General features: G+C 43.6%; 1 protein-coding gene and 1 long non-coding RNA gene across 2 annotated transcripts; one reads left to right on the top strand and one right to left on the bottom strand.

The window, feature by feature from the left end:
- The first annotated feature begins 5,655 nt into the window (after nucleotides 1–5,655).
- On the top strand, nucleotides 5,656–7,056 carry LOC147318305 (uncharacterized). The gene is made up of 2 exons (XM_086310135.1): nucleotides 5,656–6,319; nucleotides 6,998–7,056. The coding sequence occupies exons 1-2, from the start codon at nucleotides 5,656–5,658 to the stop codon at nucleotides 7,054–7,056; spliced, it is 723 nt and encodes a 240-aa protein (XP_086166261.1).
- A 488-nt stretch (nucleotides 7,057–7,544) lies between these two features.
- Nucleotides 7,545–14,179, bottom strand: LOC147318304 (uncharacterized). Its single transcript, XR_015131436.1, has 3 exons — nucleotides 14,126–14,179; nucleotides 8,358–8,394; nucleotides 7,545–7,731 (listed from the first exon to the last, which is right to left on the bottom strand). It is a non-coding gene; the product is annotated as an uncharacterized LOC147318304 (long non-coding RNA).
- Nucleotides 14,180–14,705: the final 526 nt, after the last annotated feature.

The following is a 14,705-nucleotide window of genomic DNA, read 5'->3' as shown; positions in this document are numbered from 1 at the left end:
TAAGATACATTGACCGCGCCTTCTTTCCCTCCGTCTCCATGGTGACTCGCTTAATCTGTGCTCCACTAATCAGGGCTTTATGTATCCTCATGCGCGCGCTTAATTTGGGGTTAAAGCAACTCCGCGTTGATTGAACTAATTGTTATCAGCCTTTCTGAAACCGAATATTCCGAGTTGGACAGTTCGGGGTTACTCAACCCTGAGTATCGTTTTTCACTCTGAGTTTTCTAAACCGGCTTCCTGAAATAGGGCCCTGGCCCAGATTCTCAATATGATGCACAAATCCACAGACTAGGCCCACAACGTTTAACACTGCAGCACCTCTATGTCACAAAAAGTGGAAATGCAGTGTGCTCAGTGATACAGAGTGAGAAAATTCAGGAAGTAAACAGGATGCCAAACCCACATGTGTCAGTGGCTCACAATGATAACACAGACTGGAGAGACTTAGGGCGGGTCCTCAGAAGTGTAGAAATTGACAGATATGAGAAAACAGGGGAAGCTCAGGAGGAATGGCTACAAGGCAGAAGGACAAAATGCATGCGCTACACATTAGGATGGGTAATGACAACAATGCCCAAAACTCATCTATCGGACGGTGCAAACGTCTGTATGACACAGAATGATAATGAGTGACATTTATTAACAATAGAAAAGTACCCAGAGCTAGAGCAATTGCCTGATGAGTTATGGTCTTCAGGCTCGACCGACGTAGGTTTGATAAAAAAATGCAGATCAAATAAGAGTGGAAACAACTACTTCACATAGACCTGTAAAACCACAATATACATTATCTAAAGAAGCTATGGAAGGCATTAAACCTGTAATCGCGATATGGAACAAGCAGGAATTTTAATCAAATCAGATAAAGTATCATGTAACACTCCCATTTTTCCAATAAAAAAGGCGAATACAGGAAAGTTTCGTTTGGTACATGACCTCCGTGCTATTAATAGCATTACAAAAACAGTACCACCAGTGGTGGCCAATCCACATACAATATTAAATCAAGTGACACCAAAAGAACAGTGGTTCTCAGTGATTGACCTGTCAAACGCTTTTTTTTCTGTGCCCCTGCACCCTGACTCACAGCATCTTTTTGGGTTCACGTTTAATGGAGAAAGATACACATACACAAGGCTACCACAAGGGTTTCAAAATAGCCCAACATTGTATGCCGAAGCATTGAAACAATCTATGTCACTGTGTACATTACCTGCGCCGGGACAATATCTGCTTTACGTAGATGACATCCTGGTAACAGGACACACACAGGAGCAATGCAAAGTGAACACCTTAACTGTTTTAAAACATTTGGCTGAACAGGGGCACAAGGTTTCGCAACACAAACTGCAATTGTGGAGCCCAAAGGTTACATACTTAGGGCATACACTCACGGGAGAAGGAAAGAAACTACTAGATAGTAGAAAAGTGACTGTGCAAAATGCCCCAAAACCTTTAACAAAGCAGCAAATGATGAGTTTCTTGGGTCTCTGCAATTTCTGCAGGACCTGGATTCCAAATTATGCAGCTGAAGTTCAGCCGTTACAAGACGTGATTTATGGAAAAAACTTAGCATTAAAGGACAAAATACAGTGGACTCCAGAGGCAGAGAAGGCATTTATAGATTTAAAAAAATGCATTACAAACAAACACTGTACTCGCTCTACCAGACTATGACAAACCATTCTACCTGCATGTAGATGGTGGAGCAGGGTACATGAAAGCTGTGTTAACCCAAGCTTTTGGCGAAAAACAACGCCCATTGGCATTTTATTCCAGTAAATTAGACTGTTGCCACAGGACTACCTACATGTGTACAAGCTTGTGCAGCAGCTGCAGAAGCAGTAAAAAAGTCAGCTGACATTGTACTAGGTCATACTCTAATAATTAGAGTACCGCATGCAGTAACCTCTATTCTGTTGCAAGCCAACTTATCATATCTGACTCATGCAAGACAACTATCCTATGTTGGCATTTTGTTATCACAGTCACATATACAGATTGAAAAATGCGGCCAGCAAAACCCAAGCACACTTTTAGCTACGCCAGGACAGGGTGACCCACACTGTTGTATAGAAAAACTTGATGAAGACACCAAACCATGTGCTGACATCCACAGCACGCCACAACCTGGGCCCTATTTCAGGAAGCCAGTTTAGTGCAAACTCTGAGTAAGTATACCCTGAGTTAACGAAAACTCTGGGTTTTCGGTTTCACAAAGCGAGTTTAGATTAATTCTGAGTGAGTTACTATGACGACACACTCCGTGAAGCTAACCTGCCCCCTAGCAGGTTTACTTCAACTAACCCTGACTTTCTCCGCCTCTTTGTCGGAAACCTGACTGTAGGAAGTGTCAGACATGGCGTGCTCCTTCCTTGAAGAGCCAGTAGATGTTGAAGCCCAAATTCTCCACAGAGCTCTCCGCCGGGAGAGAGTGATTAGAGCGCGTTTGGACATTTTATCATTTCCTGATGATTTTCTGTGTGAACGTTACCGTTTTTCAGCACAATCTATAATTTATTTGAAGAACATTCTCAGGCCTAATATTGCTCATGTGACACATCGCGGACATTCTCTCAGTTCTGTACATATTATTTGTATTGCACTTCGGTTTTTTGCAAACGGGAGCTTTCTGTATAATATTGGTGACGCTGAGCACGTTTCCAAGGCTACCGTCTGTCGGGCAGTCAGGAATGTTACAGTTGCACTGAAACGTCTCCTGTACTCGTTTGTGGTGTTCCCCGGTCATAGACTCACAAGATTTATCAAAGAGGGATGCCACAAAATTGCAGGTAGCAGGATGAACGAAACTTAATTCATGATGTGGTGATACTTGAACTACTACTTAAATTTTACATTTATTCTCACGGTTCCCAGGCGTGATTGGCTGTACAGATGGCACTCACATTCCAATCATTGCTCCTTCAGTAAATGAAGGAGACTATGTGAACAGGAAGTCTTTCCACAGCATTAATGTGCAGGTACATAGCTCCCTGTAGCATTTCAAACTAACAAATTATTTCATTATAGTAATGGATGCTAATTTGTGTTCTCTGCACTGTGAAGATCATATGTGATGCTGCCAACATTATCACAAATGTGGAAGCCAACTGCTCAGCCTCTGTGAGTGGTGGTGGTGGAGGACCCCCACCTGTTTTTCGGGCCTCCGCTTTTTTTCTAGTGGCTATAACGGGTCACATTTGAGCATACAGAGTAAGCAAATATGTACTTGTAATGTGCTCAGATAATTTCAATAAGTGCTTACAGAGGGGAAATTAATGTAGCCTCTAACTGCAATTGATTTACATCGGACAAACAGACCAAGCACTATGGCTCATAATACAATTCCACCTTACCTGTTTGGACTATATTTTTATATTTCATTTTTACTTGCTGCCAGGAACGTTTGGGGCCTGTTGGGTTGCACCTGCGCTCACATCACATCACAAAATAAAATGTATGAAATAAAAAATAAAATAAAATATAATATAATAACGTGTTAAATGGGTGGGAATCCCTAGATCAATGTTTAAATGAACACTCACGCATTGACTCTGTCGGCTATGTTTTGCCATGCATGCTCCCTTCTTTTGCAGCTGAGGCTGTGTTACTTTTTTCCGCGCAATTTGCATGTTATCGGCATATGCTGCCATCAGAATTTCGGCCTCAAGCGCTGTAAAATACATTGACCGCGCCTTCTTTCCCTCCGTCTCCATGGTGACTCGCTTAATCTGTGCTCCACTAATCAGGGCTTTATGTATCCTCATGCGCGCGCTTAATTTGGGGTTAAAGCAACTCCGCGTTGACTGAACTAATTGTTATCAGCCTTTCTGAAACCGAATATTCCGAGATGGACAGTTCGGGGTTACTCAACCCTGAGTATCGTTTTTCACTCTGAGTTTTCTAAACCGGCTTCCTGAAATAGGGCCCTGGTTTCAGCGATATTTTTGTAGATGGTTCAGCATCTAAAAGTAGCACTGGCCAAAACTGCGTAGGTTATGCAGTAACTACAGAAGACAGTGTGATTGAAGCAAAACCTCTTACACCCTCACACTCAGCACAGAGTGCAGAACTGAAAGCAGTTATAAGAGCATGTGAACTACACAAAGGCCAATCTATAAATATTCACACTGATAGCCCGTATGTTTTCTCAGCAGTACACAGTTTTGCGAGAATTTGGCAAAATAGAGGTATGGTCACATCCACAGGTAACCCAGTACAACATGGGGACCTACTGAAGACTCTACTGGAAGTGATCACCTTGCCAAAACAATTGGCACTTTGTAAATGTGCGGCACATCAAAAAGACAACTCTGTTGTCACAAAAGGAAATAACTTTGCAGACCAAACAGCAAAGCAGGCTGCACAACAAACGATAATGCTTCTAACATCCAAACGTTGTACACAAATACCACTTGACGTACTAAGAGATGAACAAAAAGCTGCAACAACCACTGAACAGAACAAATGGCTGAAATGTGGAGCACAACTAAAAGATGATTTAATGGTATGTGATGGAAAACCAATATTACCAAAGTCTCTACACAAAACAGCAGCCTTAGTGACCCATGGTATAACGCATGTGTCAACAGGAGGGATGTTAAAGATAATTAATACACATTTCTACACTATAAATTTTGAAACTTCAGCAAAAGAATTTGTAAGAACATGTCTAATCTGTCAAAAACGCAATTCACAAGGAAATTTAAGACCTAAGAGAGGCCAGTTCCCCACACCACCTCATCCATTTCACACCATCCACATGGATTTTATTGAACTGAATGAATGTCAAGGATCAAAATATGCTTTAGTGATTATAGATGTGCTTTCAAACTGGCCAGAGATATTCCCAGTAAAAAGGAATGATGCAATCTCCATTGCAAAATGTTTATGTAATCATTTCATTCCCACTTATGGCATTCCTTCATTGATTAGATCTGACAATGGCACACATTTTGTCAACGAAGTTATCAGAAGAGTTTCAGAAGTATTAGATTTTAACATTAAAAATCATTGTGCATACCATCCTCAGAGTGCAGGATTAGTAGAAAGAACTAACGGCACTATAAAACAAAGACTGAGGAAATGCATGGAAGAAACAAAAAGACCATGGCCAGAGTGCATAGGTCTAGTAAAAATGTGGATGAGACTAACTCAGGGCTCCCAAAAATTGACACCATTTGAAATAATTCATGGGAGACCTTTTCCACTACCAATAACAAGTGAACCGATAGATAAATCTGTTAGAGAGATAACTTTAGCAGAATGGATGGTAAAGCTACTAAAAAACAAGGACATTGTGTTGAACAATAAACTGCCGTGTGATTCCTCTCCAATCTCTTGTAGATTAAAGCCAGGCGATTGGGTCCTTATACGAGTACTCCAGAGAAAGAATTGGAACTCACCCCGGTGGGAAGGTCCATACCAAGTACTCCTAACGACGCCAACAGCTTGCAAAATCGCTGAGAGGCCCTCTTGGATCCACCAGAGCCATTGCAAAAAAGTGGAAGTGAGTGACAGCACAACCTAAAGACACCACCACCCCGATTCTTTGGTGATCTACAGGTGAAGGGAGGGCTGATCGGGTATATCCCGCCTTCTACTTCTCGCCTGTAGTCTACTCACCAGAGTAAATCGGTGTGTCTGGTCATCATGAAGATTATTCTGTTTACCACCTTGGCCCTGCTGCTTACAGCATGGACTCTGATGCACTTAAAGGATCAAGAAGCCAACCTGCATAGAAGGGCATGGACATATGACAACTCACACCTGGCTGAAGTGACACAGGACCACATCCATCCCTGGATGAACAACGCCTGGTATAGATACATATATAATCGCACAGAAGGCAAAGATTGTTATATATGCTCACACATGCCTGCTACAACACAGCATGCTACATTATATGGCAGACCTATGAACATGACTCAAGTGACATGCGCAGCAAGCTTTGCCAGTCTAGGTTATCAATATTCAGGAATTGTCTTAAACCACAGTGACCCCCTGACTATTGGACTTCGAGATGGCAACTGTGACCAATTGTTTTGGGTTAACTTGAAGGTTAAACAAAGACATGAAGCACTGCATTTCCCGGTATTCCTAGACAATCCAATAAAATGGGAGCATATGAGATGTTATCGCCAGACGATAGGAACCATCGATTTAGGGACCACCAGGAACTGTGTAGGAACGTATACACATGCACTTGGTGGCCCAGTGAAGAACAACGGTCCATCTAACGGTACCTATTGGGTACAGGGAATGGCATGGTTATGTGGACAGCGTGCCTATTTCGTACTCCCAGAGCAGTGGACAGGCACATGTGCCCCTATATTCATCTCTGACCACACATTCAAGATAACGGCAATCAAGAGCTTCCAATCTACGAGAAGGAAACGAGAAGCCCAGCAAGTGGAGCCACATGATTCCGTGTGGGGCACTGACGTACCGAAAGAATTTAAAACATGGACTACTGGACAAAAGATTGTCCATGCAATATTTCCATGGATTGGAGTTGGAAAACATGCCCTGCGTATTGAAACTCTAGATTATCGTTTTGGGCTGTTTTTAAATGCATCGACCACCATCAACAACGAGCAAAATCAGGAAATTGATGCCATAAGAATAACTGTTATGCAACACCGAGTTGCCCTGGACATGATCTTGGCAGAAAAGGGTGGACTGTGTGTTTTGTTCAATACAACTTGTTGCACATATATTCCAGACAATGTGCATTCTGATAATATGACAAATGCTCTACAATTACTTAGAAATGTTCAACAGGCACAGGTAACCGATTGGGCAAATTCACAAAGTAATTGGTGGGATTGGTTTATGAGCGGCTCATGGAGAACATTGATGTTTAAGGTTTTGATGTTTTTTGGCCTAATACTTATCATGTTTTGTATCTTTACTACATGCATTATCCCCTGTGTAAGAGGAATGGTATCAAGAATGATATCTCAATCTCTTGTTGCATATGTCACTGTGCCAGATGAGGAAGAAGGAGAAGACGATGAGTATGAAACTAATGTGATGAATGATTATGTTTGAATGATACACATTTTATGACGATTTCAGCTACAAACAGGAGGGAATGAAAGATTTTTAATTTTGTGATTATGCTTAGTTGTAGCTTCATTTAAAGGAAGAAGAGCTTGTGAATTGGAACCAACACAGGAAGAGAGATTGAAGCCATATGTGTAGAGGAATGCGGTGACATACGATACTACCTCCTGTTTTAACAGACAAGCTGGCGCTCTCCCCCTCTTTCTCTCCTTTTATGGGAATGTCTGAATTTCTATACATACAAAGTTACCTCCTTTTTCTGCAGATAAGCGAAAGGTTTTCTCCTTTTAAGGAAAATATTATCAGTTCCATACATGCCACTCCTACTGCTGTGGAAACTTGCTTGAAGTATAAATAAAGGATGTTCTGAATGCCCTGGGCGGTTTCTCTGTGTCATATCTGTTGAGCAGTGACCGCCCATGCGCATGTAAAAAATAGATATCTGAGTTGTGAGTTTCTTTATCTTCTAACAATTTCTCCTCACATTTTCAAATTGTATTTAAAAAAAAATCCATAGCATTTTATCTTACTGGCAGAATTTAAGTAATGCAAAAATACACTTACATTACATGTCTAAAAGAATTCTGGGTCCTCCTCCCGCAGGTATACAGGAAGGGCACGAAGTACTGCAGTGCATTTCACGTTGATATCAGGCGCCTCCTAAAAAGGGAAAAGAAAAGTTCATTTAACGCAAAGTTTTCAGGTGTCATTCTTTGGGGAGAATACATGTTTATGAAACTGCATGACATCAGACTCCACTAAATTTTGGAGACTTTTCTTTTAAGATACAAGCTTTCTGTCTCTTGTGACAGAGAGTCTGTTTCTTAATCATTTGACAAAAACCCTACACAGTATTTTAAAATAGTATTCTCCAGATCAGAGCTGTAATCTATATAGAACATGGGGTTCAAAGCAAGGAAAAATTGTGTGTTTATCAGTGAAACTTTTAATTTGTGTTAATTTTATCATTATCAATATATGAAATCTTCACCTTAAGGGACTTAATGAATGGTTTCTTCTAAAAATTAGAAATGATTGAGTCATTTCACATCATATGAAAATATTAATTTTTAATACAAATTTGGCCCTACAAAAATGGAAACTCAGTAACAAAGATAATGGAGATTCTCTAAACACGAGCGAATATCACAGTAAAATTGTTGATTGTGATTCACACATTGGATGTATCCTCAGTGATTTGGTACAATTATACAACATTTTATAAGAACTGAACAACTGATGAAACAACTTACTTATGTGACCACATATGAAGTGTTATAACTTACCACAAAAGGTGAACTGTGCCACTGACCCTTGGTAGATCTGCACATGATAAAAAAAAAAAAAAAAAAAAAAAAAAAAAAGCATTATAAATACTAACACAGCTATTAATAATTAAACTGGTGGGGTACATTTAAGATGTTAATGTCACAAAATAAAATAGACTGGTATCAGAATCAGAATCAGAATCAGAATACTTTATTGATCCCTGGGGGAAATTATTTAGAAAGAAGTACAAGGAAATGGTAATGGGGGGAGCCATGAAAATAGATCTTTTCAACATGATTCAGTGTGACAAAGCCAGGGCATGATTTAAAAAACAACAACAAAACAAAACAAAACAACAACAACAACAAAAAAAAAAACAGGTTGTCACAGTCCTGGGTCAGTGACCCAGTGTTTTGAGTTTCTTGTGCCTCAGTTTTTCTATTATGTTCTTAGTTCTCTTTGTTGTCCCAGCCTATTCTTTAGTGTAGTGTCTTAGTTTGGTGTTCTTGTACACTCAACAAAAATATAAACGCAACACCTTTGTTACTGCTCCCATTCCCCATGGGATGGACGTAGAGACCTAAAATTCATTCCAGATACACAATATAACCATCCCTCCCAAACAGTGGTCACAAATCAGTCCAAATGTGTGGTAGTGGGCACATCTGCTATATTGAGATAATCCATCCCACCTCACAGGTGTGCCACATCAGGATGCTGATCTGACATCATGAGTAGTGCACAGGTGTACCTCAGACTGCCCACAACAAAAGGCCACCCTGGAATGTGCAGTTTTTTGCACTATTGGGGGTCTGGGGACCCAGAACCGGTCAGTATCTGGTGCGACCACCATTTGCCTCATGCAGTGCAACACATCGTCGCATGGAGTCTATCAGATTGTCAATTGTGGCCTGTGGAATGTTGGTCCACTCCACTTCAATGGCTGTGCGAGGTTGTTGGATATTCGTGGGAACTGGTACACGCTGTCGTATACGCCGGTCAAGCACATCCCGAACATGCTCAATGGGTGACATGTCCGGTGAGTATGCTGGCCATGCAAGAACTGGGACATTCTCAGCTGCCATCTGCCCTGAACAATGTGAACCATGATTCATCCGTGAAGCGCACACCTCTCCAACGTGCCAGACGCCATCGATGTGAGCATTTGCCCACACAAGTCTGTTACGGCGACGAGCTGGAGTCAGGTCAAGACCCCGATGAGGACGACGGGCATGCAGTTGAGCGTCCCTGAGACGGTTTCTGACAGTTTGTGCAGAAATTGTTTGGTTGTGCAAACCAATTGTTCCAGCAGCTGTCTGGGTGGCTGGTCTCAGACGATCTTGGAGGTGAACCTGCTGGATGTGGAGGTCCTGGGCTGGTGTGGTTACACGAGGTCTGCGGTTGTGAGGCCGGTTGGATGTGCTGCCATATTCTCTGAAACGCCTGTGGAGACGGCTTATGGTTGAGAAATGAACATTCAATGCACGGGCGACAGATCTGGTTGACATTCCTGCTGTCAGCATGCCAATTGCATGCTCCCTCATTGCTTGTGGCATCTGTGGCATTTTGCTGTGAGACAAAACTGCACATTCCAGGGTGGCCTTTTGTTGTGGGCAGTCTGAGGTACACCTGTGCACTACTCATGATGTCAGATCAGCATCCTGATGTGGCACACCTGTGAGGTGGGATGGATTATCTCAATATATAAGTTCAAGGCGCCCCCCGTGTGCGGCAGCCTGTTACAGCAGCTCTGCTCATTCTGAGTTTCTTTCTTTCTTATCTTTTCTTCTCGTAATTTTTTATAACTAACGTATCAGTAATTAGACTCTGCAACCATGTTCTACCGTTTTGTGCTAGTTCTGGTCGTTTTTCTTAGTTTATTTCTACTTTTTTCACGCGTGTCTGGGGACTCAGAGCAGGGATCCTTTGTTTACAGTAAGGATCAGCTGTTAGCGCTGCGTCCCGCAGCGGTACTGCCGGCGGACAGACCCGACATTCCCAGCGAGCTGAGGAGGAAAAGACGGGGGTGTCGTGCTGGGAAGGAGCGCCGTCGCCCGAGAAGGAGACGTTATCGACCATCTCTTCCTTCTGTAATCATTGGAAACGTAAGATCTTTGCCCAATAAGATGGATGAGCTCACGTCGCTAACCTGGTCACAGAGGGAGTACCGGCAATGTAGCATCATGATGCTAACGGAGTCGTGGCTAACACCGCTAACTCCGGACACAAGCGTGACACTACCGGGATTTCAGATGCTGCGAGCGGACAGGACGAGAGAGAGCGGTAAGAGGAAAGGAGGGGGACTGGCAGTTTTTGTGAACGACAGATGGTGTAACCCTGGGCACATCACTGTGAAAGAACAACTCTGCAGCAGAGACATTGAGCTGTTAGCCGTTAGCATGCGTCCGTACTATCTGCCCCGGGAATTCTCGCATGTTATCGCAATAACAGCGTATGTCCCCCCCTCGGCCAACGCGGATGCAGCCTGTGACACTCTCCACTCTGTGGTCAGCAGACTGCAAACACAATCTCCGAGAGCCCTTCTCATAATATCAGGGGACTTCAATCATGCCTCTTTGGACTCCACACTGCCCACCTTCACCCAGTATGTGACCTGCTCAACCAGAGTCAATAAAACACTGGACTTACTGTATGCCAATGCTGAAGAGGCATACAGTTCATCACCTCTCCCTCCACTGGGCAAATCTGACCACAACCTGGTGCACCTTGTCCCTGTGTATGAGCCCTTAGTGCGCAGGGAGCCACCAGCCACCCGCACAGTGCAGAGATGGTCAGAGGAGAGCGAGGAGGCTCTTAAGGACTGTTTTGAGTCGACTGTGTGGGAGGTGATCTGTGACGACCATGGAGAGGACATCGACAGCCTTACTACATGCATTACTGACTATATTAATTTCTGTGTGGATAACACCGTACCTACCAGGACTGTACGGTGTTTCTCCAACAACAAACCTTGGATTACCCCAGAAATTAAAGCTGTCCTCAAGCAGAAGAGGAGGGCCTTCAAATCCAAAGACAAAGAGGAGTTGAAAAGGGTGCAGAGAGAGTTGAGGGGACTGATAAGGAATGGGAAGGACAGCTACAGGCAGAAGATGGAGAACCAGCTTCAACAAAACAACGTTGGTGAAGTCTGGAGAGGCCTCAGAACCATCTCAGGCCACAAACAGCAGAACTCTCTGCCTGGGAGGGATGTGAGGTGGGCAAATGAACTGAATCATTTCTTCAACAGATTTGATTCAACCATGAGACAGTCTGCAACATCGGCTGCAGACTCACCCACCCCCACTGCTGCTGTTCCACCTCTGACACCTCAGACACTTCACACCTCCTCTATTCACCCTGCTCACTCCTCCCCACCCCCAACAACAGCATCCAATACACACTCAACACAAGGCTCCAGCCTGTCTCTCTCAACCACCCAGGTTAGGAGGGAACTGAGGAGGATTAATGGCAAGAAGGCAGCGGGTCCAGATGGCATCAGCTCGAGGGTCGTCAGGTCCTGCGCGGACCAACTGTGTGGGGTGATGGAGCACCTCTTCAACCTGAGCCTGAGGTTGGGAAGAGTCCCACAGCTCTGGAAAACCTCCTGTGTTGTACCAGTGCCAAAGACTTCACGCCCCAAGGACCTCAACAGCTACAGGCCGGTGGCTCTGACATCCCACCTGATGAAGACCCTGGAGCGGTTGGTCCTGGCTCAGCTTCGGCGCCTAACAAGCTCATCACTGGACCCACTTCAGTTTGCCTACCAGCCTGGCATTGGAGCGGATGATGCCGTCATTCACCTCCTACATCGTTCCCTCGCTCACCTGGAGACCGCTGGAAGCACTGTGAGAATCATGTTCTTTGATTTCTCCAGTGCCTTCAACACTATTCTTCCCTCGGTTCTGAAGGACAAGCTGGAGAACTCTGGAGTGGACCATCACCTCACTACCTGGATTTTGGACTACCTCACCGACCGACCACAGTATGTGAGGAGTCAGGGCTGTGTGTCGGACAGGGTCGTCTGCAGTACGGGGGCCCCACAGGGAACGGTTCTGGCTCCGTTCCTCTTCACCATCTACACTGCAGACTTCTCCCACAATTCCACCCAGTGCTTCCTGCAGAAGTTCTCTGATGACTCTGCAATAGTCGGCCTCATCACTGATGGGGACGACAAGGAGTACAGAGGACTGACTCAAGACTTTGTGGACTGGTGCCAGCTGAACTACCTCCAGATCAACGCCAGTAAAACCAAGGAGCTGGTGGTAGACTTCCGCAGGCACAAGCATTCTCCACTGCAACCACTGAACATCCAGGGTATGGACATTGAGGCTGTGGACAGCTACAGGTACCTTGGTGTTCATCTGAACAACAGACTGGACTGGACTCATAACTCAGACGCCCTCTACAGGAAAGGGCAGAGCAGGTTGTACCTGCTGCGGAGACTCAGGTCGTTTGGGGTGGAGGGCCCACTCCTGAAGACCTTCTATGACTCTGTGGTGGCTTCTGCTATCTTTTATGGTGTGGTCTGCTGGGGCGGCAGCATCTCTGCTGGGGACAGGAAGAGACTGAACAGGGTGATCCGAAGGGCCAGCTCTGTTCTAGGATGCCCTCTGGACCCAGTGGAGGTGGTGAGTGACAGGAGAACGGCGGCTAAGCTGTCATCCCTGATGGACAACATCTCCCACCCCATGCAGCAGACTGTGACAGCACTGAGCAGCTCCTTCAGTGGGAGACTGCGGCACCCACGGTGTGGGACGGAGAGATTTCGCAGGTCTTTCCTCCCCACTGCTGTCAGACTCCACAACAAAGACTTTAACTGAACAAACACACACATCCACACATGTGCAATAACACTAAGTGCAATAATCTTTTCTGGCATCGTTGTATTTTTACTCAGTTGTATATAGTATTCGTATTCTATTTTTATCTTATTGTATATTTTTATTCTATTTTATTCTACTGTATATAGTATATTATTTTATTCTATTCTGTACAGCTGTGTACTGTATTTATTCTTATTGTATTCTAATTTTTGCGTCATAACTTTTGCACTGTCCACTTCCTGCTGTGACAAAACAAATTTCCCACATGTGGGACTAATAAAGGTTATCTTATCTTATCTTATCTTAATATAGCAGATGTGCCCACTACCACAATTTTGGACTGATTTGTGACCACTGTTTGGGAGGGATGGTTATATTGTGTATCTGGAATGAATTTTAGGTCTCTACGTCCATCCCATGGGGAATGGGAGCAGTAACAAAGGTGTTGCGTTTATATTTTTGTTGAGTGTATTTTGTTTAGTTCTGAGTATTTGGTAGCTGCCCTCTGTGTTTCTTAGTTGCTCTGTCTCCCCTACTCTAGTTTGCATCTGTGCTAATTCCTGTTTTACTTTGAAGGTCTGTGTCTCATGTGAGTGTATCCTACTTTGCTCCCTTGTCTCGTCAGTTCTGATTTCTCCCAGCTGTGCTCTCCTTCTGTGTCTCATTCCCCTCGTTACTTCCCATTGTATTTAAACCCTGTGTTTCTCTGAGTCAGTGCTGTGTCGTCCCTCAAGCTGTGTGTTTCCTCGTGTGAGTTTATATTTTCCCAGTTTAGTTTTGTATGCTCGTTTTCTGTGAGCAGCAATTAAAGCTGTGATTTTGAGTTCATCCCCTGAGTCTGAGTCCTGCATTTTGGGTCCAACTCCTGCCTGCCGCACAGCGATTCATGACACAGGTCTTTTAACCTAAAAATGTTTTAATGGCCATGAAGAAAGGTCTCTTCAATAGATCTTTCAACTCACCTGTGTTTACTGTCTCCACCTGAAATTAATTGCAGTCTGAATTTTTTTTTCTTCTGTCTTTTTGTCTTCGGTTTTCAGCCTTGGAAGAAAAAATAAAAATATTGAAAACCTTATCAGCACACTAAATATACAACACCTTGCTATATTTCAATTGTTTTAGATAGAAGTTGCCACTGCTAGCTGAGTCACTTTTGAATGATGCTAATGAGAAGAAAAAAAAACCTGCCGAACAATGAGGCTGCTGTTGTAAAAACGCCAACTTTCTTGCGTTGGCAAGGGGTTGTTAAAATATCACTAAGACCCTTTCTTTATGTGTGATTCTTCGTAAAACTGTGTTTTAATCGGTTAAAACTGACGACATAATCTATGTTTGAAAAAGAGCGCGAACAACAGCGAACAACTATTCACCACCTGGGTCTGTGCTTTTTAACACAACAGCGCATTCGAAAACAAGTTATTGGCTGCAACATATTAATATACTTGCTTTTTTACGGAAAAAAACAAACATAACGAAGGTTCCGTTTTACTTACAAGTTTCTCCAAATGTGTTCTCCAGTCGCTCGAGAAGGGCAGCCATATT

Source organism: Aulonocara sp. 'chitande type north' Nkhata Bay, linkage group LG11 (assembly GCF_057382095.1).
Source record: "Aulonocara sp. 'chitande type north' Nkhata Bay isolate Kocher_YH1m ecotype deep benthic linkage group LG11, A_spYH_male_GT1.1, whole genome shotgun sequence".
Classification (NCBI taxonomy): domain Eukaryota; kingdom Metazoa; phylum Chordata; class Actinopteri; order Cichliformes; family Cichlidae; genus Aulonocara; species Aulonocara sp. 'chitande type north' Nkhata Bay.
The sequence above is the reverse complement of the archived record's forward strand: the minus strand, read 5'-3'. Positions and strand labels throughout refer to the sequence as shown.